We start from the raw sequence: 23,829 nt of genomic DNA on the forward strand, positions 1-23,829 counted from the left end.
GCATTTTCTGTTAATGAAATTAAAAATAAAATTATTTTTGTCTAAAAAAAAAAAATATTCTAAGACAAGAATCTTTAAAATGCTGCAAGCAAATCAAGTAATAAAATCCCCTTAAAGGATGTCGCTTGGATGCTACATCAGCTATTTGTTCTACTGAATATACACATTTTTATACATACATGATATTCAACTTCCTTACCATGAAGTTATTCCTTCAAGTGAAGTACCTCCTTCACACCTGTTCACTTAATGTATTAAAAAACTGTTTATAATACTATCTTTGCAGAATAATAACAAAGGCCAACACTCATTTTGGTGTCTAAAATGTTAGACCTGTTTCTGGGTATATTTTATCTGCTGATTCCAAAAATGGCACCAGTGTTCTTCTATCAGCTCTAGTTTTTGAGATACAGAACATGTGCCATATACGACTTTTCACTCCGCTTGCCCATTAAAAATCAGGATATTTTAATGTAGTGTTTAAATTCATATCTTTTAAGCATGAAGAAAACATATTAAAAATTAAAACAAAAAAGTATACAACATGAAAATCTACTTATTTCATACCAAAAGCACGTTTATGATACAAACTTTCCTTTCATTCGACACACAAGAAGTTCCTTTTGTAAGACTTCTACATAAGATTCCAACAATAGTCTGCCATTATGGGTGCAGCCCATCTTCCTTGGTATCTGGCTTCCATTGTTATGTCTTGGTGAAATCTTTCACCTTGCTCTTCTCTTACGTCACCAAGGTTCTCTGGAAAGCGATTCTAAGTGACTGTGCAAATAATGGACTTTAACACTCAAGCCTATTGAAATGAAAGCACATATCCTCTACTAACTGTATGTAGTTGTCTGTCTTCTTGTTGCTAAGAAAGTTTTCACAACAAGAACAAATGAAAATCAGACACATGATTAAATTTAATTCACTGATGCTATGAAATGTGGGTCATTTATAGGTTGTCTGATCTGTGGATCATTGAAAATTCCTGCCTTCAGTTTTTCCATGGTAAATCCAGGTAACATATGCATTATGCATTCAATACACAAGGGCCCGGATTCTGTATAGGACGGCCCAGGAGAGGCGTCCTATACAGAATCGGGCCTACACTAAACCCTGATTCTGTTACAGACGCCGGTTACAGAATCGGGTTAGAGTAGACGAGGCCGCAAGGGATCTCCCTGCCACGATAAGTATAGTGGCCGCCTGTCCGATTGCCAACAGGAGTGTGCCCAAACCCTCCTGGCGGAAGATGCCCCCACTCCCCCCGACACTACCGATTGCCGGTAGGAGGGTGGCCAAACCCTCCTGCCGGAAGATGCCCCCACTCCCCCCAACACTACTGATTGCCAGCAGGAGGGTGCCTAAACCCTCCTGCCGGAAGATGCCCCCCCACACACACTCTAGGCGCCTGGGCCAATCAGGCCTTAAGCTTAGTGGGGATGGGCGGATCCGCTATGCCTAAGGCCTGATTGGTCCAGGCTTCTAGAGCCTGGGCCAATCAGGTCTTAGGCTTTGCAGGGTGTGGCGGGAAGGGGCAGGCACGCCTCATTTCGACGAGGCAGGCCTGCCTGCTGGACGGGCAAGACCCATCCGGATAGCAATTAAAGGTTAGTTTGGTGGGGGGGAGGTTTGGGGGCTGTTAGCGCGGAGGGGGGGCGTCTTCCAGCAGGAAGGATTGGGCACCCTCCTTCCGGCAATGGTAGTGTCGGAGGGAGTGGGGGCATCTTCCGGCAGGAGGGGTTGGGCACCCTCCTGCCGGCAATCGGACAGGCGGCCGCAGCCGCTATACTTACAGCGGCAGAGAGATCCCTTGCCACCATAAGTATAGTGGCCACGTCTACTTACAATGTAGACCAGCATTTTGCTGGCCTACATTGTAAGTGTCTCTTCCTCTACTAGGGAGACACGTAGGGCCGCCTAGGTTCACCTAAGGCCCTTAGGCGAGCTTAGGCGTCTTGCGGGCCTCCCTAGGCTCCCGGAGGCGCCTTCAATATAGGCGGCCTGCCTGGGGAGCATTTTTTTAAAACATGTGCATCCCGATTGGCTGATTAGACAGCTGTAGGACGCCTACAGCTGCCTAAAATCGGGACGCACTTTGTAGAATCAGGGCCAAACTGTCTTTATTCATAGCCTTTACAAATTGTTTCATCAGGTCTATATTTATCTGTAGTGGTGGCAGCATGATTATATCTCATGCTACCAAAAGGTTCATTGATTACATTTTGTCCTCCAACCACCATATATTTCGTCGGAAGCCAATCTTTTTTTGCCCAATGTCTATGTTTGTCTCTACTATTCAAAAGGCATAAATTCAACCATAACTATGAAACTAGAGCTGATGTGGTCTATCCAATGCAATTTTCTGAATCAGTGACCCATTTAACCTCAGGAATAGGTCAAAAAACCCAAGGCACCAAGAATTTTTTTTTTCTTTTTTGTTGGCCTGTGTAATCTATTGGAATGTGTATAATCTTTCTATATTTCTGTATATTCATGTAAGTCAGGACATATCTTGCTCAAAAGGATCAATTTGGATTTATTGAGTTAAATAAGCTGATTTCCATTTCCGCATTAATGACTTCGTTTTCTCAAATGCAAAGGGATTAAACATATTATTAAAATGGAGAAATAATTCTCGTTTATCTTTGGAAATTGAATCCTGTAATAGCTTTTAGCTTTTATACAAAACACCCATCTGCACAGAATCTCAAAAACTGCAAAATGATGGGGTAAATGAATGTTTTTCAACAGTGTCCCATAAAAAAATGGGAGTATCCCGTTTAAGAAGATGGGTATTAAAAACAGAACCAGAAAACATTGAAATTGTATGCCAAAACTTAAATTCCACTATAATTATACAGTTAGTCTGATAGTAGTAAAGTCTAACTTCTTAAATAATGCAAACTATCATATCAAAGCCAGTAAAAAAAATTGTAGAAAAGCTCATTATTTGAAGGTTATGTGAGGAGAATAGGATTCATGTCATTCCCAAAGGAGTTTTCTTAACAAAATAGATGGGAGCTGTTGGATGATGGCTATTGTCAATTTGGGTGCAAGTTTTCCAAAGCATTGCTTTGGACACCTGTGCAAAGGCCTTCTTGATGTCACCTATGGGGCCTTTGGGAAGACCATAAGAGCACTGCAAGCCCTGCAGCACATGGCCACAAGGGCATGACAAAAGGGGTACACTACTCTGGATCCTGAAGGAGGCCGAGGCCAGAATTTGGAATTCACGCCCTCTGTCTGTAAGTGCATTATGTTTGTAACAATATGAGCAAAAATCGAAAGATTAATGGTATTACTCCTTAATGGGTTGCTTTAGTTGGCCCTGTGTACAGACATATACAAAAAGTCATCTCACTAGATAGGAGTTCGGGGGGGCCTCCTCTACTCTTCAATCATTTTCTAGAGTATCTCTCGGTATTGGAGATCCCCTAACCCCTTCCCCTCCTATAACTTCTTTAACTTTCCCTGCAAAAGGGTCTTCAATATTGGTTCCCGGACCTCAAGGTGTTGCAGAACTGGAGACTAGGCAAGATAGTTCTCCTAGTCTGAGCTCTTCATTTCTGATTCCTGCCCTGGATCTCTGCCTAGAGTTCTCTCTGGGTTCACTAAAGCAGACATCATAAGAACATAAGAATAGATTTACTGGGTGAAACCAAAGTTCCATCAAGCCCAGTAGCCCATTCTCATAGTGGCCGATCCAGGTCACTGGTACCTGGCCAAAATTCAAAGAGTAGCAGGATTCCATTCTACCAATCCAGGGCAAGCAGTAGCTTCGCCCATGTCTTTCTCAATACAGACTATGGACTTCTCCTCCAGGAAATTGTCCAAACCTTTCTTAAAACCTGCTAAGCTATCCGCTCTTACCACAACCTCTGGCAATGCATTCCAGAGCTTAACTATTCTCTAAGTGAAAAAATATTTCTTCCTATTTGTTTTAGAAGTATTTCCCTATAACTTCATCGCGTGTCCCCTAGTCATTAATTTTTGACAGAGTAAAAAAAAATAAAAAATAGATCCACTACTCCTCTCAGGATTTTGTAGACTTCAACCATATCTCCCCTTAGTCATCTCTTTTCTAGGCTGAAGAACCCCTAACCTTTTTAGTCTTTCCTCATACGAGAGGAGTTCCATCCCCTTTATTATCTTGGTCGCTTTTCTTTGAACCTTTTCTAGCGCTGCTATATCTTTCTTGAAATAAGACCAGAACTGAATGCACAATGCTGATGATTAGTAAAGAATGACACGAGGACAAATTAGTCTCCATTCCTGTGGGATCTATTTCCATACATATCCCATTCCTATGATTTCTGTCCCTGTCCCATCCCTGCAAACTCTATCCTCATCTGTACTTATGATTTTAAAATTGTTCAAGGCTTGTGAAGATGAGGACAGAATTTGCAGGGTCGGGATAAGGATAGAGATAGATCCTGCAGGGACAAATTTGTCCCCATGGCAATCTCTAATAGTTAGTTGATACCTGGATGCTCATGAAGGGGACAGAATCAATGTTTAAAGGCTCTGTTGTGCAATTATGTGATTAGACTAAGCCAGTGGTTCCCAACCCTGTCCTGGAGGAACACCAGGCCAATTGGGTTTTCAGGCTAGCCCTAATGAATATGCATGAAGCAAATTTGCATGCCTATCACTTCCATCATATGCAAATCTCTCTCATGCATATTCATTAGGGCTAGCCTGAAAACCCGATTGGCCTGGTATTCCTCCAGGACAGGGTTGGGAATCACTGGACTAAGCAAGCTTCTCAAGCATTGGTCTCTACTGAAAAAAAATAACCTGTCAGTTTGTGATAAATGTTTGAATGAATTGGAGCCTAAAGTATTAATACTAAAGGCAACAAGTACAGTACATTGGAAATAAAGGTTACCTTATTTTATTTTTTAAATGAACAGTTGGAAAACCTTAATAGAGCTAAGAATTTGTGAATATTGAATTTTCCCGTTATTCCTTTACTTTCCCTAGAGATCTTGTTCAGGAACTATTTAAAAGTTTTGTGTCTCAGGACTGCTCTTTATTAATTTTAAATATATTTACCTCAAAAGACAAAATGCTACTAATTCTGATGTGTGAATATGAATGTATTAGAAGTTATTTCAGAGATAGATTTGACTACGTTTTTGGAAACTTCGCAGGAAGCCAAACAACATGTCCCACTTTTGGCAACTGCTTTGTGAATATAAGATATTTAGGGCATATTTCAAGAAGAAATATCAAGAAGAAAAATGAAAAGTTTTGTGGTCAGAAATTACAGATTTTCCCTTATGTGGTAAGAACAACCCATGTGAAACAGAATAAATTTTTGGAATTAAGATCTCCTGTATTGGCCATGGGGCTTCTTTCTTCTTGAAATTTCCATTCAAATGTTTAATTACACTGCAGAATGTTCAATACATATATTTAGGGATATATAGATAGCAGCATATTTTTCCTTGGTGGATATTTATCTAATGCAGATCTCATTATGTGAACTTGGAGTATGTATTTTATTATGATTTGGGGCTATTAAACTTTCCCTGTAAGATTTTGTAAAAAAAAGCTTTGTTTCTAATTTGAACAAAACCTCAAATTAAAGCACACAAAAGGTACTAGAACAATATTAAGTTTATTGTTTATTGATTATATAACTGCTTTCAATGTATGAGCACACACAGCCATGGTTACCTTTGATGGTATGTGGCTTGAAACGTGGAGTTTCTGGACAATGTTTCTTAAGCATTTCATTGAGCCTTGTACTCGATCTATAGAGCTTATCACCTCACACTAAGGACCCCATTTGCACCATTAATATTTGATCAATATTGTTATATTTAGGAGTATAGAAAGTTTCCCACCTCCACCCTGTTTCTTTTCTGTTTCTAATTTGAAACAGATAAAGAATTAAACACACCACAATAGATATAATTAATCAAATTCAATTATTCTTCTGACCTTTATAAATATGAGGGTGCTATCAACTAACTATAGTTGGTTTTCTTGAAGATTAAACTTAAAAAAATAATTAACTACTACTTATTTCTATAGCACTACTAGAAGTAGCAGCACTGTATATTAAATACATATGACATTATCAACTCTGTTTAGCAGGGACTATCTATTTTAAACAAGACAAATAAGGAGTTAGGGAATTTCTTATTGTGGAAATGATTAAAGCATGGGTGTCCAACCTATGTGGCCCCGTGAATTTTTTTGTGCAGCCCCGGTCGAGGGTGATGCAGTGTTTTCATCAGCTGTCCCCAGTTCCCTCCTCTGTTTTTCTGCAGTGTTCGCGCATTTGTGCGGCCCCAGAAACATTTTTTAGGCCAATGCGGCCCAGGGAAGCCAAAAGGTTGGACACCCCTGGATTAAAACATGGGTAACAGAACAGGTGAACAGGAGATTGGAATTAAAAGCAGCTTCAAGTTAACTTTTAGCCTAGATTTGAATACAGCCAGAGACTGACCTTCATGATCTGATTCAGTCTATTCCAGGTATATGATGCAGCTAGAAAAAAGGAATAGAGTCTGGAGTTGGCAGTGGAGAAGGGTACAGATAAGCAAGATTTACCCAATGAACACAGTATCCAGGGAAAGGTATAGGGAACTATTATACCAGCACCACTAATCAAGAAATGGCCTCTGTGATTCAAACGCTTAGGGGTCCTTTTATCAAGCCGCGCTAGTGGGGTTAGCGCGTTGGACATTTCATCACGTGCTAACCCCCGCGGCCGGCTAAAAAACTAACGCCTGCTCAATGCAGGCGTTAGCAGCTAGCAAGGCAGGCAGTTTAATGCACGGTATTACGCGCATTAAACCCCTACCGCAGCTTGATAAAAGGATCCCTTAATATACAGAAAACTCATATGGTCGAAGCTCTATCTTCTTTTGTTGTAATATTTGTATATGCAAAGGTGGTTTTCAAAAAGATTTAACAACTCAAACAGATGGTATTGGAGTCCAGGCAATACTGGACCTGGTACTCACCAACGGAGAAAGTGTCACAGAGGTTTTGGTATGCAATACGTTGGCCTCCAGTGACCACAACATGATGTGGTTCAACCTCAGGAAAGGTTTCACTAGATCAAACACATCAACAAAGGTCCTCAACTTTAAGGGCACTAAATTCAAAAGCATGGGAGATTTCGTCCATCAGGCGCTGCAAAATCAAGCCGAAACAGATAATGTAGAGGTAATGTGGTCAACTCTGAAATCTACCCTACATGAAGCAACCGACTGCTATATAAAAACAGTGAGTAAACGGCGGAGAAACAATAAACCCCAGTGGTTCTCTGCGGAGATCTCGGACCTTGTAAAAAAGAAGAAAAGAGCATTTGTCTCCTGCAAACAATCAGGAAATTGAGAAATTAAGGAAGACTACTGGCCAAGTCTAAAGCTGTCAAAACAGCGGTCAGAGAGGCCAAACTCCGAATGGAAGACAATCTAGCAAAGAACATTAAGAAGATGGATAAATTCTTCTTCAGGTATATTAGCGACAGAAAAAGAAACACAGATGGGATAGTACGCCTTAGGAAACCAGATGGGAATTATGTAGAATCGGATTCCAATAAAGCCGAACTACTAAATGAATACTTCTGCTCAGTCTTTACCTGCGAGGCGCCGGGATCCGATCCACAGTTGCAGACAAGGGAAAGCTCGGAAGACCCATTTCGAAATTTCGAGTTTACGCCCAGCAGCATCTACTGTGAACTATCAAGACTCAAAGTGAACAAAGCCATGGGACCAGACAATCTACACCCCAGGGTGATTAGGGAGTTGAGTGATGTCCTGGCGGAACCGTTATCTGTGCTCTTCAATCTTTCCCTAAATATAGGAAGAGTCCCGTTGGACTGGAAAACAGCTAACGTCATTCCACTCCACAAAAAGGGATGCAGGACGGAGGTTGCGAATTACAGACCAGTGAGTCTCACATCGATAGTGAGCAAACTTATGGAAACACTAATCAAACACAAATTAGACACTATCCTGAATGAGGAGAATCTGCAAGATCCCCATCAACATGGATTTACAAAGGGAAGGTCCTGCCAATCCAATCTGATCAGCTTCTTTGACTGGGTAACAAGAAAGCTGGATATGGAGGAGTCCCTGTATGTCATATACTTGGACTTCAGTAAAGCTTTTGATAGCGTCCCACACCGCAGGTTATTGAGCAAGATGAGTTTGATGGGATTAGGTGAAACATTAACTGCATGCGTTAAAGATTGGCTTAGAGGTAGGCTCCAAAGAGTGGTGGTGAACGGTACCCTCTCCGAAATGTCAGAGGTGATCAGTGGAGTGCCGCAGGACTCGGTCTTGGGCCCGATCCTATTTAACATCTTCGTAAGGGACCTGGCTAAGGGGCTTCGAGGTAAAATTACATTATTCGCCGATGACGCCAAACTATGCAACATAGTGGGCAAAAGCACAGTGCCCGACAGTATGAAGCAGGACCTACTCGTACTGGAACACTGGTCCAAGATTGGGCAACTAAGCTTCAATGCCAAAAAGTGTAAGGTCATGCACCTTGGCAGCAGAAATCCATGCAGATCTCACACCCTAAATGGTGAGACCTTAGCAAGGACTACAGCAGAACAAGACAGGGGTGATGATTAGTGAAGACATGAAGACTGCCAATCAAGTGGAGAAAGCTTCATCCAAGGCTAGACAAATGATGAGTTGCATCCGCAGAAGTTTCGTTAGCCGGAAGCCCGAAGTCATAATACCGTTGTACAGATCCATGGTGAGACCTCATCTTGAATATTGTGTACAATTCTGGAGGCCACACTACCAAAAAGATGTGCCGAGAGTTGAGTTGGTTCAGCGAATGGCCACCAGGATGGTCTCGGGACTCAAGGATCTCCCGTATGAGGAACGCCTGGGTAAGTTGCAGCTATACTCACTCGAGGAGCGCAGACAATCCAGGAACATAAAGCCTTTGAGATCAAAATGAAATATTTTGAAACCCACCAGACAAGACTTCAGAAAGATCTAGGTTTTCTATCACATTATAAAACTATAAAATTATACAGCTTGCTTTTATATTTCATTTATAAATGCCAAGATTTGTCAACATTTGCTCATTTCTGATCTGAAGTGTTATCTTTGAAAGCTAATCAAAAATGTATTGTTAGTCCAATAAAAAGTAATTGTATTTTCTTTTTATGTTTTGCTTTATTTCTATATATCACTTTTAATGTTTCAAATACATCAGAAAAAAAGTGTGTCATGTTGGGGCAGACTCAAGATCCAGCAAGCCCAGCATCCTGTTTTTGACAGTGACTAGCGCTGGCTACTACGAAAAACATGCCAGATTCCAAAAAGCAGCTGCATTTCTTTACCAAGTCAACCTGCTAATTAGGGAGAAATGGTCTAGTGGTTAAAGCCACTGCTTTGGCACCCTGAGGCTGTGGGTTCGATCCCAGTGCCACTCCTTATGAACCTGGGCAGGTATCCTAGGTACCATAGTTAGATTGTAATCCTACTGAGACAGATAGCAATCAGGTACTCTTGCTCCCTCTTCTATTAAACTGCGCTAGCAGTTTCTAGCACAGAGAGCTGCGCTGCTCCCGACGCTCATAGGAACTCTATGAGACTCAGGAGCAGCGCGGGCCATTCAGTGCGGCTCCCCGCGCTAGAAAACTGCTAGCGCAGTTTCATAGAAGAGGCCCTAAGTATTTTCCCTATTCAATGTAAAGCACTTAGGATTATACTATAAGTGGTATATAAATCAATAAATAATGCCCCAATTATTCATGTTTGGCTAAATAACGATTTAAATTCAAATACAAATAATCTGGGTCTCTACTATACTAAATCCTCCTGAAACACGATCTCTGATTTAATTTTTTTTTTTTTTTTTTTAATTATCATCATCTTTATGTTAAAGCTCAATAATCATAATTCATGTTTATTGGGAACTTTATATACCACCTTTCAAACAAAATAAAAGCTGAATATTTTTTATTATTCGTATTCAGACAAATAGTAAAATATGCTATATACTGCTACAACTTATTTCTATTGCACTGCTAACTGTATGCAGCACTGAACATTAAAACATTCAAGAAAGAGTCCCTACTCAGTAGAGCTCTATAAATGGTTTATGAAACTTTCCCTCCTGAATTCCTTTTAAACCTAGCTATGCTACACTGACTTGGCCAGAACATTTCAGAAAGGGCATACAATATCAGAAAACAGATTATATTATTATATGTACAAGTTTAGGCAGGAAGAGAGGGGACATGATCGAAACATTCAAATACCTCACATGCCGTATCGAGGTAGGGAAGGATATCTTCTTCTTCAAGGAACCCACGTCAACAAGAGGGCATCCGTGGAAAATCAGGGGAGGGACATTGCATGGCGACACCAGGAAGTACTTCTTCACCGAGAGGGTGGTAGATCGATGGAATAGTCTTCCGATACAGGTAATTGAGGCCAGCAGTGTGCCTGATTTTAAAGCTAAATGGGATCGAAAGGTGGGATCTCTTCACAAAGGGAGGTAGGGGAGGGTCATTGGTGTGGGCAGACTTGATGGGCCTTGGCCCTTATCTGCCGTCACTTTCTATGTTTCTATGTTTCTAAGTGTTAATCTCCCTGAGAGTGAAGCTGTTACATTTTGCAATTTCATAGGTTTCTAAGAAACCAGGAGAAATAAGGTCAAGGACACATCTTTAAAATACTGAAACACTGTGTTCTGCATTTAGCAACTGGTGTTATCAAAATCATGTAAATAAGCTAGCCATTTTAAATGAGATTGGAAACATCTGTCAGTTAATTTTAGAGGCTGCTGGAAAACAGCTTATAACAACAGAAGTTTACTGATGTCAGTTTGTCAACAAATTATTATTAATCACTGCTGTCATTGGCAATCTTAAGCAAATGGTGATAAAAAGGACATTATACTTTTACGTTCCAGCTCAATACATCACTAGTTGTGTAAACCCTTCTACTAGATTTATGATAAAAACCCATAAAAAGATCACTAAAGAATTTCTATTTTTATTTTGAAAATTTAAAATCCATGTAATCTTTAAAATGAAGTTCCTAAATACACTTCCCCCTCCCGATTCACGGTTTTAGGATGCACGATTTCGATTATTTGCGATTTCCTAAAACCGGAACCACCCCAACCTTACCTGGTGGTCTAGCATTTTTTCAGGGCAGAAGCAATCTTCCTACGCTCCTGCCCCATGCAGAACACTCATCCAAAATGGCTGCCGTGAATTCCCGCAGTTTTGGATGAGAGATCTGCACGGGGCAGGAGTGTAGGAAGATCGTTCCTGCCACGAAAAAATCGCTAGACCACTGGCTGCAGCTTTGGGTATTAATCAACTTAAGGAGGGAGGCGGGGGTGGTCGGAGCCAGCCCAAAAGTTATTAGCAAATTTTCAATATTCGTGGGCCAGCTCTGCCCCCTAACCCCCGCGAATATTGAGGGTCTGCTGTATTGCGTTTTCAGTGTTACAAGAAAGAAATTAATTTCTGAAGTGCCCCACTGGAATACATAGAACAGACTGTTTTGTAGATCAAACCAGCTTGCTGCATGTCAAAAATTAATTCCATATTCTGGCAGATTAAAGATACCTCAATAATATTCTCTCTTGTAGATGTGTCTAATGGTCCTGAACGCTAGGGTTATGCATCTGAACCTGCAAGTTGCTTGCATAATGCTGTCAGTCATCTTTTGAACTAAGACTCCTTCCCAGGGAGCTGCTTCTGCCCCTCATTTTTTTTTCTGCAAATAAATTGCTCAGAAGTGTTTCTGTTCTGCTTTTTGGGTTTATTATTTTGGGGTGTTTTTTTCTATTTTCTTGATAGGAGGCTCATTGCCCAGAGGTTCCCACTTGTTAGGACCTCTGCCTGGGAACAGACACAGATTTGCACTGTGGAAGTCTGCTGCTAGAAGGATCAGCTCTCAGGGACACTTACCTAGCCAACTTACTTTTGTATTTTTTGAGCTCAGGGACTGTCTCCTGTGTAGTTGCTCGCATTCCTGATTTATCAGGAGCTTGAGTGCAGGCTATTTGGCTCCGTCCTGACTTAGCCAGGCTTAAGGGGGCTGGCTGTGTGGTCCTCTCCCCCTTCATAACATGAGGTTTTTCAAGGGTTGAAGCTCAGTCTGACCTTGGTCCGACTGGCAGCTTGAAGACCAAAGTCCGTATCACAAACCTGTGAGGCAAAGTTCTTTTCTATTTGTCCCAGCTATACTCCTAAGCTGAAGCAGGCATGCAAATTGCACAGTGAGTAAAGCTATTATAGCCTAAGGGGATTGGTGTCTCCAAAAGTGAAATTTAAAGGTTTCTTCAGCCAGAGGCAAGGTCCCCACCTCTAAAACCTCTTTCCCTGCAATTTTTGTATTTCAGCAAAGTACCCATGGTCTGTTTTTGGTGCAGTTTTACACTAGAAATATTAGTTTGTTGTAGTGTTAAAAATTGCTCTGCTACCCTCTTCACCTTAAACTCATCTCACCCTTTAATTTCAGATATTTGGATACATAGGGCCCTCGAAACACAGTTAATAGCACAGACAGAAAAAGTTCAACCAGAGATTGGAAAAGATGATTAGAAAATAAAATCACCAGACACCAAAGGTAGGAAAAATGATTTTATATTCAATTCTCTTCTTCTTAGGTGCCATCAACTTGTGCTCCAAGTCCTAGCAACTTGATGAATTACAGATCTAAAAAGAAATTGGTTTTGTGCTAGTCCAGTAAGTTCCTCCATCATCATCCCCATGGTTGTTTTCAACATGTCCAGCCATATGATTGCAGGTCACCCTCCTAGCCTGGTTCGTTTGATCTTTCCAAACATGTCATCCTTCTGACAATATGACCAAAATAAGACAGCCATAGCATCATCATTTGGGCTTCTAGTGACATAGCCAGTTTTGATCTCTTCCAGAATAGATTTGTTAGTTCTTCTGGTGATCCACAGCACGCATAAAATCCTTCTCTAACACCAAAGCTCAAATGAGTCAAATCTTCTTTATGTCTTGTTTCTGTAGTGCCCAGCTTTTGCATCTGTAATTGACTACTACTATTAGCGCTACCAGACGCACACAATGCTGCAGAGTCACAAAGAAGAAGAAAACAGTCCCTGCTTGAAAGAGCTTACAATCTAAACAGCCAAGACAGACAAACAGGATGACATGGATACAGTTAAGGAGAATAGTTAATCAGCTGACTGGGTTGGTGAGCAGAGGAGTAGGGTTAAGTATTGAAGGCTATATCAAAAAGGTGGGTTTTCAGTCTGCTTTTAAACAAGGGAAGGGGCTTGACGGACAAACTCGGGTAATTTATTCCAGTCTAGAATTGGCAGTGGAGGAGAAGGGTAAAGCTATGTTATCTGAGGAACAGAGTTCTCTGGGAGATGTACAAGGAGAGAGAAGCGAGAAGACATATTGAGGGGGCAACAGAATAAACACACTTGTAGGTCAGCAATAAGACCTTGAACTGTATGCGATGGCAGATAGGGAGCCAGTGAAGTGATTTAAGGAGGGGTGACCTGAGCGTAGCAAGGTTGGTAGAAGTTAAGTCGTGCAGCAGAGTTTTGCACAGATTGCAAGGGGAAGAGGCAATGCTGCAGGATACCAGTTAGAAGTAGATTGCGAAGTAGATTGTAGAGGCAAGATTTGAGGAATCTAGTTCTCTTGCTATAAGTGAAGGAGCTGTTGAATTTGCAACCGCTCCCATGACGGTTACATTGGAAGGGATTTGGCAAGCATTCCATAAATTGGAAGTAATGGTGGAAAAATCAGTCCAGGAGATATCACAGCTATCTGGGAAAATTGAAAATTTGTCTAGTAAATTGGAGCTAGAGAAATCTGAATCCTTAACTCAAGTTATACCGGTCCAGTCTGAAATGAAAAATCTTAAAGATAGTGTTTGAAATTGTTAAGGATAATAATGGGATACATCAGAAAATGGAACAGTTTGAGAATTATAACAGAAGGTTAAACTTGAAATTATTGAATTTCCCCAAATCTGTTCTTCTTTCTCCATTGGAGTTCTTCAAGAAATATCTAATTGAAATTTTGTCTTTGCCGACTCAAGTTATCCCACCTATTAACAAGATTTGTCACCACAACTGAATAAAGTTGGTCAGGCTTTGAGCAGTGATCTAATTCAACGTCAAGAAAAACTTCAAGAGGAAGTAAATCCATTAGACGATGTTTCTCATATTTTGGAAACTTCACTTACAGAAGTGGCAGAAAGAGCAACTCTAGTAGTTTCCTTTGTATTTCAGCAAGATTTAGATGCAGTAATGAAATTATTCTTCCAAAACTCTCAGGTGTTTTGTAGTCAAAAAATCTGGATATATCCTGATGTTGCTAAGGTGACACAAGATAGGAGAAAGGAATTTCTTATAATGAGAGATGAAGTAAAAAAGTTGGATGGTACCTTTCTATTAGTGTACCCATGTAAATGTACGATTCATTACTTAGGAAACAAATATATGGTTTTCTTACCACAGCAACTGAGATCTTTCTTAGACTTAAAAATCTCTTCTTCTTAAAGTTTATATTTTCTTTTCTGTCCCTAGCTAAATACACTAGTGCTACCCGATTCACGATTCGAATTGGTTCACCGATTCAATCAGGTGAATCGATTCGAATCGGTTTGTTTTTGTTAAAAACCGGACTTACCGATTCAGCTGCAAGACGAGTTCGGGATATTTCACGCCGCCGGCCGCCAGACTCTACCCATCTAATGTAACTTGCGGTTTTGCGAAACCGGAAGTTACATCGGAAGAAATGAAAGGAGTGGGAGAGTCAATCGGCGAGCAAGCGGACCTCGTACAGCAGACCTCGGCAGCAGCACATACAATTTTGGCTGGCTCTTTCCCCGCATTTCTTCTCTCTTCCCCGCGATTTAATATCCAGTCCAGTAAGTAAATGAATCGGAATGGGGGCTGGTGAGTCTTGGGGCCTGGGGATGGAAGCTGAAATCGGCAGGGGGGCTGGGGATGGAAGCTGAAATCGGCAGGGGGGCTGGGGATGGAAGCTGAAATCGGCAGGGGGGGCTGGTGATGGAAGCTGAAATCGGCAGGGAGGGCTGGTGAGTCTTGGGGCTTGGTGATAGAAGCTGAAATCGGCAGGGGGGCTGGTGAATCTTGGGGCCTGGGGATAGAACCTGAAATAGGCAGGGGGGCTGGGGATGGAAGCTGAGAATCAGCAGGGGGGCTGATGATTCTTAGGGCTGGGGATGGAAGCTGAGAATCAGCAGGGGGGCTGGTGAGTCTTAGGGCTGGGGATGGAAGCTGAGAATCAGCAGGGGGGCTGGTGAGTCTTGGGGGCTGGGGATGGAAGCTGAGAATCAGTAGGGGGGTTGGTGAGTCTTGGGGGCTGGGGAATCGGAAGGGGGGCTGGTGAGTCTGAGGGGCTAGGGATGGAAGCTGGGAATCGGCAGGAGGGCTGGTGAGTCTGGGGGGCTGAGGATGAAAGCTGGGAATCGGCAGGGAGGCTGGTGAGTCTGGGGGGCTGGGGATGGAAGCTGGGAATTTTTGATATGATATTACCTTGGTTAAATAAAATGTTTAAACTTAAAAAGCTGTGTCATTAACAGTGAATCGAATTGAATAATCGATTCAGCGGGGTGAATCGAATCGAAATATTTTTCTCTGAATTGGGCAGCACTAAAATACATCTTTCTATTTAGTGGTCTAAGGAAGGCTAATTTAATTTTTATTATTGTTTAATTTCCTGGTGATATATGATGGACTGTATTTCTCAATCAAGTGTTATTACTTGTATTATTTTACTGTTAAATAATAAAAATAAAAAAAAGAAAATTTTGCAGCAATCTAAGCGTGAGGTTATGAGAGCGTGGACAAGGGTCCGGGGAGTGTGCTCAGAGAGAAAGGGGCAAATTTTGGTGATATTGAAGAGATAGAAGCAACATGTCAGACCACACTTGGAGTACCGTATTTTCACATAGATAACGCGCACCTGTGTAAAACGCGCACACGGGTATAGCGCGCAAAAAACACAAATTTATGTACAGAAATTTTTATATACCGCGCACACCCGTATACCGCGCATGCTGCCCGACTCTCCTTTTGTCCGCCCCGACTCTCCTTTCGCCCGCCCCGACTCTCCTCTCCCCCTTGAAGTCCTGTCCCCACCCTGAAAGCCTGATGCCCCCCCGACGTCCGATTCACCCCCCCCGCATGACCGCTCGCACCCCCACCCCGAAGGACCGCTCGCACGCACTCCCACCCGCACCCGCACCCCCACCCTGAAGGACCGCTCGCACCCCCACAGGCTCCCGACCCCCCCCCCCATCATGTAGAAGCTCCTACCAGTGTCCTGCTGCTTCCTCTTGGCGGTCCCGACTCCCCGACACGATCGGGGCAAGAGGGAGCTCAAGCCCTCTTGCCCCAGCCAACCGCGGCACCCCCGACACGATCGGGGCAAGAGGGAGCTCAAGCCCTCTTGCCCCAGCCAACCGCGGCACCCCCGACACGATCGGGGCAAGAGGGAGCCCAAACCCTCTTGCCCCGCCGACTCCCCAACTCCCTGACAATATCGGGCCAGGAGGGAGCCCAAGTCCTCCTGGCCCTGGCGACCCCCCTCCCCGCTAGTTGTTCGGGCCAGGAGGGAGCCCAAACCCTCCTGACCACGCGACCCCCTACCCCCACCCCGCACTACATTACGGGCAGGAGGGATCCCAGGCCCTCCTGCCCTCGACGCAAACCCCCCTCCCAACGACCGCCCCCCCAAGAACCTCCAACCGCCCCCCCAGCTGACCCGCGACCCCCCTGGCCGACCCCCACGACACCCCCACCCCCCTTCCCGTACCTTTGTGTAGTTGGCCGGACAGACGGGAGCCAAACCCGCCTGTCCGGCAGGCAGCCGACGACGGAATGAGGCCAGATTGGCCCATCCGTCCCAAAGCTCCGCCTACTGGTGGGGCCTAAGGCGCCTGGGCCAATCAGAATAGGCCCGGGAGCCTTAGGTCCCTCCTGGGGGCGGGGCCTTGGGCACATGGTTTAGATTAATTTAAGGTTTAGATTAGATTAGATTATTCCAAATTTGCTTTTCTGAAGATGGTTTCACCATAAAGATTGAACAGGTAAGGTGACAAGATGCATCCTTGCCAGATGTCACGTTTTATTGGAAACCAATCAGTGCTGCTATATTCTATTCTCACTGCAGCTTCTTGATTTTTGCAGAGGCTAGGTGACAAAATTCATTACCATTCCCTTCCTCACAGATAACCGCAGGAAACCATCTCCATGTTATTCTTTAAGAAGAAAGGGATGAATCGGAGAATGAGTAGGCACAACCACTGACCCTCAAGATTTGCATTGAAGAATGCTGGTGTAGAAGTACTGAGGTTGAGATAGACACTAAAGAATGACACAGGATTGTTTCCTGTGGTTATCCGCAGGGAAGGGAATGATGATCAATTTTGTCTCAGCTAAGTTGTGTGTTTAGTTATTCCCATTGTGCTAAAGTTCTCCATAGTTTATCATGATCCACACCAGGGATCTTCAAAGTCCCTCCTTGAGGGCCGCAATCCAGTCGGGTTTTCAGGATTTCCCTAATGAATATGCACTGAAAGCAGTGCATGCACACAGATCTCATGCATATTCATTGGGGATTGCGGCCCTCAGGAGGGACTTTGAAGACCCCTGATCCATACAGTCAAAAGCATTGTAGTAGATAAAGCAAAAGCATAAGAGCTTGTGGCATTTGCTCTTCTTCAATATCCATCGAATGTTCTTAATAATGTCTCTTGATCCTGGATCTTTTCTGAAACCAGACTGAACTTCTGGTAGTTCTTGCTCAACGTATGATTGTAGCATTCATTGCATTATTTTCAGCAATATTTTGCTGGTGTGTAGAATTAATGCAATCGTTCTGTAGTTGTTAAAGTCCTTAGCGTCACCTTTCTTCAGTATAGGTATGAACAATGATCTTCTCCAATTTGTTGGTCATATTTTCTCCTTCCCAATCAGTTGACACAGTCGATTGAGGCCATGATAGCACCTTCTGAGCCTTTAATTCAATCGGAATACCATCGATACCAGGTGACTTATTTTTCAATAAAGCTTTAATTGCTGTTATGACTTATTTTATAATATCTGGTTCATTGGTGTCAGTTTCCAGTTCAATGTTATCCTCATTGCCTTTTTTGTATACATTTTCTGTATATTCTTGCCAACTCTTTTTAAGGCCTTCTGGATCATTAAATATCATTCCATTGGCATCTTTAAACATCCCCAGTCAAGGCTGGAATTTCTGCCACAATCTTTTAAACTTCTGATATGCTAATCTGGTTTTTCCATTTACATGTTCTGATTCAATTTTCTGACATATAACCTTTAGATATTATTCTCTGTCTTGCCAAACTTGACGTTAAAACACTTGGTTCAATTGTGATACTTTATATCTATCACTGGAGAGTTTTGCTTGTCTTCTTTGTTCTACTACTTTTCTGGTTTCTTCTCAGATCTAAGGTGATTTCTTGGCTTTCCATCTCTTCATCACTCTTTGGGCTCTCTATCTCCTGGATCAAGACAGGCAAATCTGTTGTCTAGATTTATTCAATAGTCTGATGGAATATTTTCAATATCATATTTTGGGAGGTTTCTAATGATCATCTTCTTGCAAAGCTTTACTTTGATCTTGCATGTCTAAAGTTCATGGTCACTTCCATAATCAGCTCCTGGTTTAGTCCTTGAAGTCAAAACTGCAGATTTCTACCTCTGATCCTTTGCAGATGTAGTCAATTTGATTTTGAAACATGCCATTTGGAGAGGTTCATATGTACTGGCAACGTTTGTGGTGTTGGAAATGTGTATTCATGGTTGACAGTTGGTTCATTTTGCAAAACTGTACTAAGTTATCACCAGCTTCATTTCTTTCTCCTAGGAAAGATATTTGTCAACTCTCCACTCACATTTGGACCCAAAATTGCCCTCGCTTAAAAATTAGCAAAGACCACTGTCCCAGTTGATTATTAAGATCATTAAAAGATAATAGAGTAGCTTTACCTATATTTCTAAGGCTCATCTTGAGACAACTAGAAATTTGTATTTGTTTTTATTTGGGCCCTGTATTATGGAACAGTATACCATTGGAGATGAGAAAAGAGGAATCCTTAATAAATTTTAAAAGACATTTAAAGGCTCATTACTTTCAATTAACTTTTTCATGATACGACTAAAATTCTCTGTGACAATTTAATTGCAAAGTATATGTATACTGTAAAGTTTATGTGAATTTGTGAGTGCTTGGATTTTTATTTATTTTTCTTTCCTATTTTTAATAGAGTTGTTTTCATTACTTTGATTGGATTATTTTATAAACTGCTTTGATCTTAACTGGTAGTTTAAGCAATATATAAAGATTTTTTTTACAAACACATGCTCTTTAATATCACATAAAATGTTTAAGTTTACTACCACAATTCTACAATTAGAAATCTCTCATTCACTCCAAAGCTCTCTATTCTACTACCTTTACCAAAACTAGAAGCCTTGGGAATATTATAAGCCAACTCTGTTTGCAAGGTAATTCAATACCTATTTCATATTCTTTATGTATGGAAAAAGGAATTAAGTTTTAAATTCATGGGAAAAGCTATCCTCAATTATATTTATATAAGGTGCCAATGATGGTATATACTGTATAAAACAATGAAAATCAATATTCAGCATAATTTTAAAAAACACACTTACTTTTCTTCTGACAGGAAAAGGTATGCTCAAGTTGATAAAGCAAGTCAATGTCTTCATATTTGTTCTCATTTGCTATTATCCAGAAACAATTTTCAGACATTTCATGTGGTCTAATCTTCAAATTGAAAAGCCCATAAAGATTTACTTTAAAAATATGATCAGTACTTCATATGACAAAACAAACTGAACAAGCATCAATATGGAACTTTGCTGTGCAAAAGATTACCTCTAACAGCATTCTCTAGTTTTAGATTTGATTTAGATCTAACTTCAAGAAAGCACAGTTACTTACCGTAACAGGTGTTATCCAGGGACAGCAGGCAGATATTCTTGACTGATGGGTGACGGCACCGACGGAGCCCCGGTACGGACAATTTTAGAGTGATTGCACTCTAAGAACTTTAGAAAGTTCTAGCTCGGCCGCACCGCGCACGCGCGAGTGCCTTCCCGCCCGACAGAGGCGCGCGGTCCCTCAGTTAGTATAAGCCAGCTAAGAAGCCAACCCGGGGAGGTGGGTGGGACGCAAGAATATCTGCCTGCTGTCCCTGGATAACACCTGTTACGGTAAGTAACTGTGCTTTATCCCAGGACAAGCAGGCAGCATATTCTTGACTGATGGGTGACCTCCAAGCTAACAAAAAGAGGGATGGAGGGAAGGTTGGCCATTAGGAAAACAAATTTTGCAAAACAGATTGGCCGAAGTGTCCATCCCGTCTGGAGAAAGCATCCAGACAATAATGAGATGTAAAAGTGTGAACTGAGGACCAAGTAGCAGCCTTGCAGATTTCCTCAATAGGAGTGGAACGGAGGAAAGCTACAGAAGCTGCCATTGCTCTGACTCTATGGGCCGTGACAGAACCTTCCAGTGTCAGTCCGGTCTGAGCATAACAGAATGAAATGCACGCTGCCAGCCAATTAGACAACGTACGTTTAGAAACGGGACGTCCTAATTTATTTGGATCAAAGGACAGAAAAAGTTGGGGAACTGATCTGTGGGGTTTCGTACGCTCTAGATAGTAAGCCAGAGCCCTTTTACAATCCAAAGTATGTAAAGCTTGTTCTCCAGAATGAGAATGAGGTTTTGGAAAGAAAACAGGTAGAACAATGGATTGGTTGAGATGGAATTCAGAGACAACCTTAGGGAGAAACTTTGGATGTGTACGCAAAACCACCTTGTCATGGTGAAAAACCGTAAAAGGTGGATCTGCGACCAGTGCATGAAGCTCACTGACCCTCCTGGCAGAGGTAAGAGCAATAAGGAAAAGCACTTTCCAAGTGAGAAACTTGAAAGGAGAGGTAGCCAAAGGTTCAAATGGAGGCTTCATTAAGGCGGAAAGAACTACATTGAGATCCCAGATAACAGGAGGGGCTTTAAGAGGTGGTTTCACATTGAAAAGCCCTCACATGAACCTGGATACCAGGGGATGAGCTGAGAGAAGTTTTCCATGGACTGGCTCATGAAAAGCTGCAATGGCACTGAGGTGGACTCTGATGGAAGAGGACTTAAGGCCAGAGTCAGACAAAGAAAGCAAATAATCCAACAATGTCTCCACTGCCAGAGAAGTTGGATCAAGATGATGAAGAAGACACCAGGAGGAAAATCTCGTCCACTTCTGATGGTAACATTGCAGAGTGGTTGGTTTCCTGGAGGCATTCAGAATGGAACGAACAGGCTGAGATAAAAGAGTATCATGAGATGTCAGCCCGAGAGATACCAAGCTGTCAGGTGCAGAGACTGGAGGTTGGGATGTAGAAGGGTTTCCTGCTGTTGCGTAAGCAGAGAAGGAAACAGAGGAAGAAGAAAAGGTTCCCTGGAACTGAGTTGAAGTAGAAGGGAGAACCAATGTTGCCTGGGCCACCTCGGAGCAATCAGAATCATTGTGGCTCGTTCCCTCTTGAGCTTGAATAAGGTTCTCAACATTAGAGGCAGAGGAGGGAAGGCGTACAGGAACAGATTCGACCAGTCTAGGAGAAAAGCATCCGCTGCCAGACGGTGAGGAGAGTAAAGTCTGGAGCAGAATAGGGGCAGCTGGTGATTGTGAGGAGCTGCAAAGAGGTCTATCTGAGGAGTGCCCCATTGAGTGAAGATAGACTGCAGAGTTACAGGATCGAGTGTCCACTCGGGAGGCTGGAGAATTCTGCTGAGTTTGTCCGCTAAAGAATTCTGTGCTCCCTGAATGTAGATAGCTTTCAGGAAGAGATGGTGATCTATGGCCCAATTCCAGATCTTTTGGGCTTCTTGGCATAAAAGGCGAGAGCCTGTCCCACCCTGTTTGTTGATGTAGTACATCGCAACCTGATTGTCTGTGCACAACAGAAGGACCTGAGGAAAGAGAAGATGTTGGAAGGCCTTGAGGGCATAAAACATCGCTCTGAGTTCCAGGAAATTGATTTGATGCTTCTTTTCCTGGGCTGTCCAAAGACCTTGAGTCTGGAACTCGTTCAAGTGAGCTCCCCATGCATAAAGAGAGGCGTCGGTGGTGATGACCAGTTGATGAGGGGGCTGATGGAATAGAAGACCTCTGGATAGATTTGAGGATACCAACCACCATTGAAGAGACTGACGAAGAGATGATGTCACAGATATGTGTCGTGAACAAGGATCCGTCGCTTGGGACCACTGAGTAGCAAGGGTCCATTGAGGAGTGCGCAGGTGAAGACGTGCGAGGGGCTTGACATGAACTGTAGATGCCATGTGCCCCAGGAGTACCATCATTTGCCTGGCTGAGATGGAAGGTAGCGAAAGCACCTGCTGACATAGAGACTGAAGGGTCTGAAGACGATTGGATGGTAGGAAAGCTCTCATGAGGAGTGTGTCCAGGATCGCTCCAATGAATTGAAGTCTCTGAGTGGGGGTGAGATGAGATTTGGGTAGATTGATCTCGAACCCCAGAATTCGTAGAAACAAGATGGTTTGGTTGGTGGCCAGTAGAACTGCTTGAGCGGATGTGGCCTTGATTAACCAGTCGTCCAGGTAAGGGAAGACCTGGAGGTGGTGAGAGCGTAGAAATGCCGCTACCACAATGAGACACTTGGTGAAGACCCTTGGAGAGGAGGCAAGGCCGAAGGGCAGCACCTTGTATTGGTAATGACAATGATTGATCATGAAACGGAGATACTGTCTTGAGGTTACATGGATCGGTATGTGAGTGTATGCCTCTTTGAGATCGAGGGAGCATAGCCAGTCGTTTTGATTGAGAAGAGGATAAAGGATGGCTAAAGAAAGCATCTTGAATTTTTCTTTTACCAGGTGTTTGTTGAGATCGCGGAGATCCAAAATTGGTCTGAGATCTCCTGTTTTTTTGGGGACTAGAAAATAACGGGAGTAGAATCCCTGCCCTTTTTGATCTTGAGGAACTTCTTCTATAGCGTTTAGAAGAAGGAGGGATTGAACTTCCTGAATGAGGAGGGCAGATTGAGGACTGTTCAAAGCAGACTCTTTTGGCAGGTTTTGGGATGGAAGAGTCTGAAAGTTGAGAGAGTAGCCGTGGCGGATGATGTTGAGGACCCATTGGTCCGAAGTGATAACTTCCCATCGGCTGAGGAACAGAGAAAGTCGACCTCCTATAGGTTGAGGCAGGAGAGCAGGAATAGGAATACTGGCTATACTGTGGAGAATGAAGTCAAAAGGGCTGTGACTTCTGCTGAGGAGGTGGTTTCACAGGTTGCTGCTGTGGCTGCTGTCTGGGAGGCTGACGTTGTTGCTGCCTTTGACACCTGGGTTGCTGAGCAGTGGTAGGTAATGGCCGAGCTGTGAAGCGGCGTTGATAGGCCGACTGCTGCCTATATGGTTTTGGCGGAGGAGGCTTCTTTTTATTTTTAAGCAGGGTATCCCAGCGTGTCTCATGAGCAGAGAGCTTTTGTGTGGTTGAGTCCATGGATTCCCCAAAGAGCTCATCCCCTAGGCAAGGGGCGTTGGCTAACCGATCCTGATGATTAAAATCAAGGTCGGATACCCGAAGCCAGGCCAGGCGACGCATAGCTACCGACATTGCTGTCGCTCTGGATGTAAGTTCAAAGGTGTCATATATGGATCTAACCATGAACTTACGTAATTGAAAAAGAGACGACAAGCAGGTATGAAAGGAGTGATGTTTTCGTGAAGGAAGGTACTTTTCGAAGGAAGCCATGGTGGTAAGGAGA

General features: G+C 42.8%; 1 protein-coding gene across 5 annotated transcripts in view; it reads right to left on the reverse strand.

Moving 5' to 3' along the window:
- DIAPH3 (diaphanous related formin 3) overlaps positions 1-23,829 on the reverse strand; it is a 394,284-nt gene that overhangs the window by 234,536 nt on the left and 135,919 nt on the right. For all 5 annotated transcript variants that reach the window (XM_033949909.1, XM_033949907.1, XM_033949908.1 and 2 more), the window contains one exon: positions 19,687-19,801. In XM_033949909.1, the coding sequence (XP_033805800.1) occupies positions 19,687-19,801 (115 nt within the window). The remainder of the gene's footprint in view (positions 1-19,686; positions 19,802-23,829) is intronic.

Source organism: Geotrypetes seraphini, chromosome 6 (assembly GCF_902459505.1).
Source record: "Geotrypetes seraphini chromosome 6, aGeoSer1.1, whole genome shotgun sequence".
In the NCBI taxonomy this organism is placed as follows: Eukaryota; Metazoa; Chordata; class Amphibia; order Gymnophiona; family Dermophiidae; genus Geotrypetes; species Geotrypetes seraphini.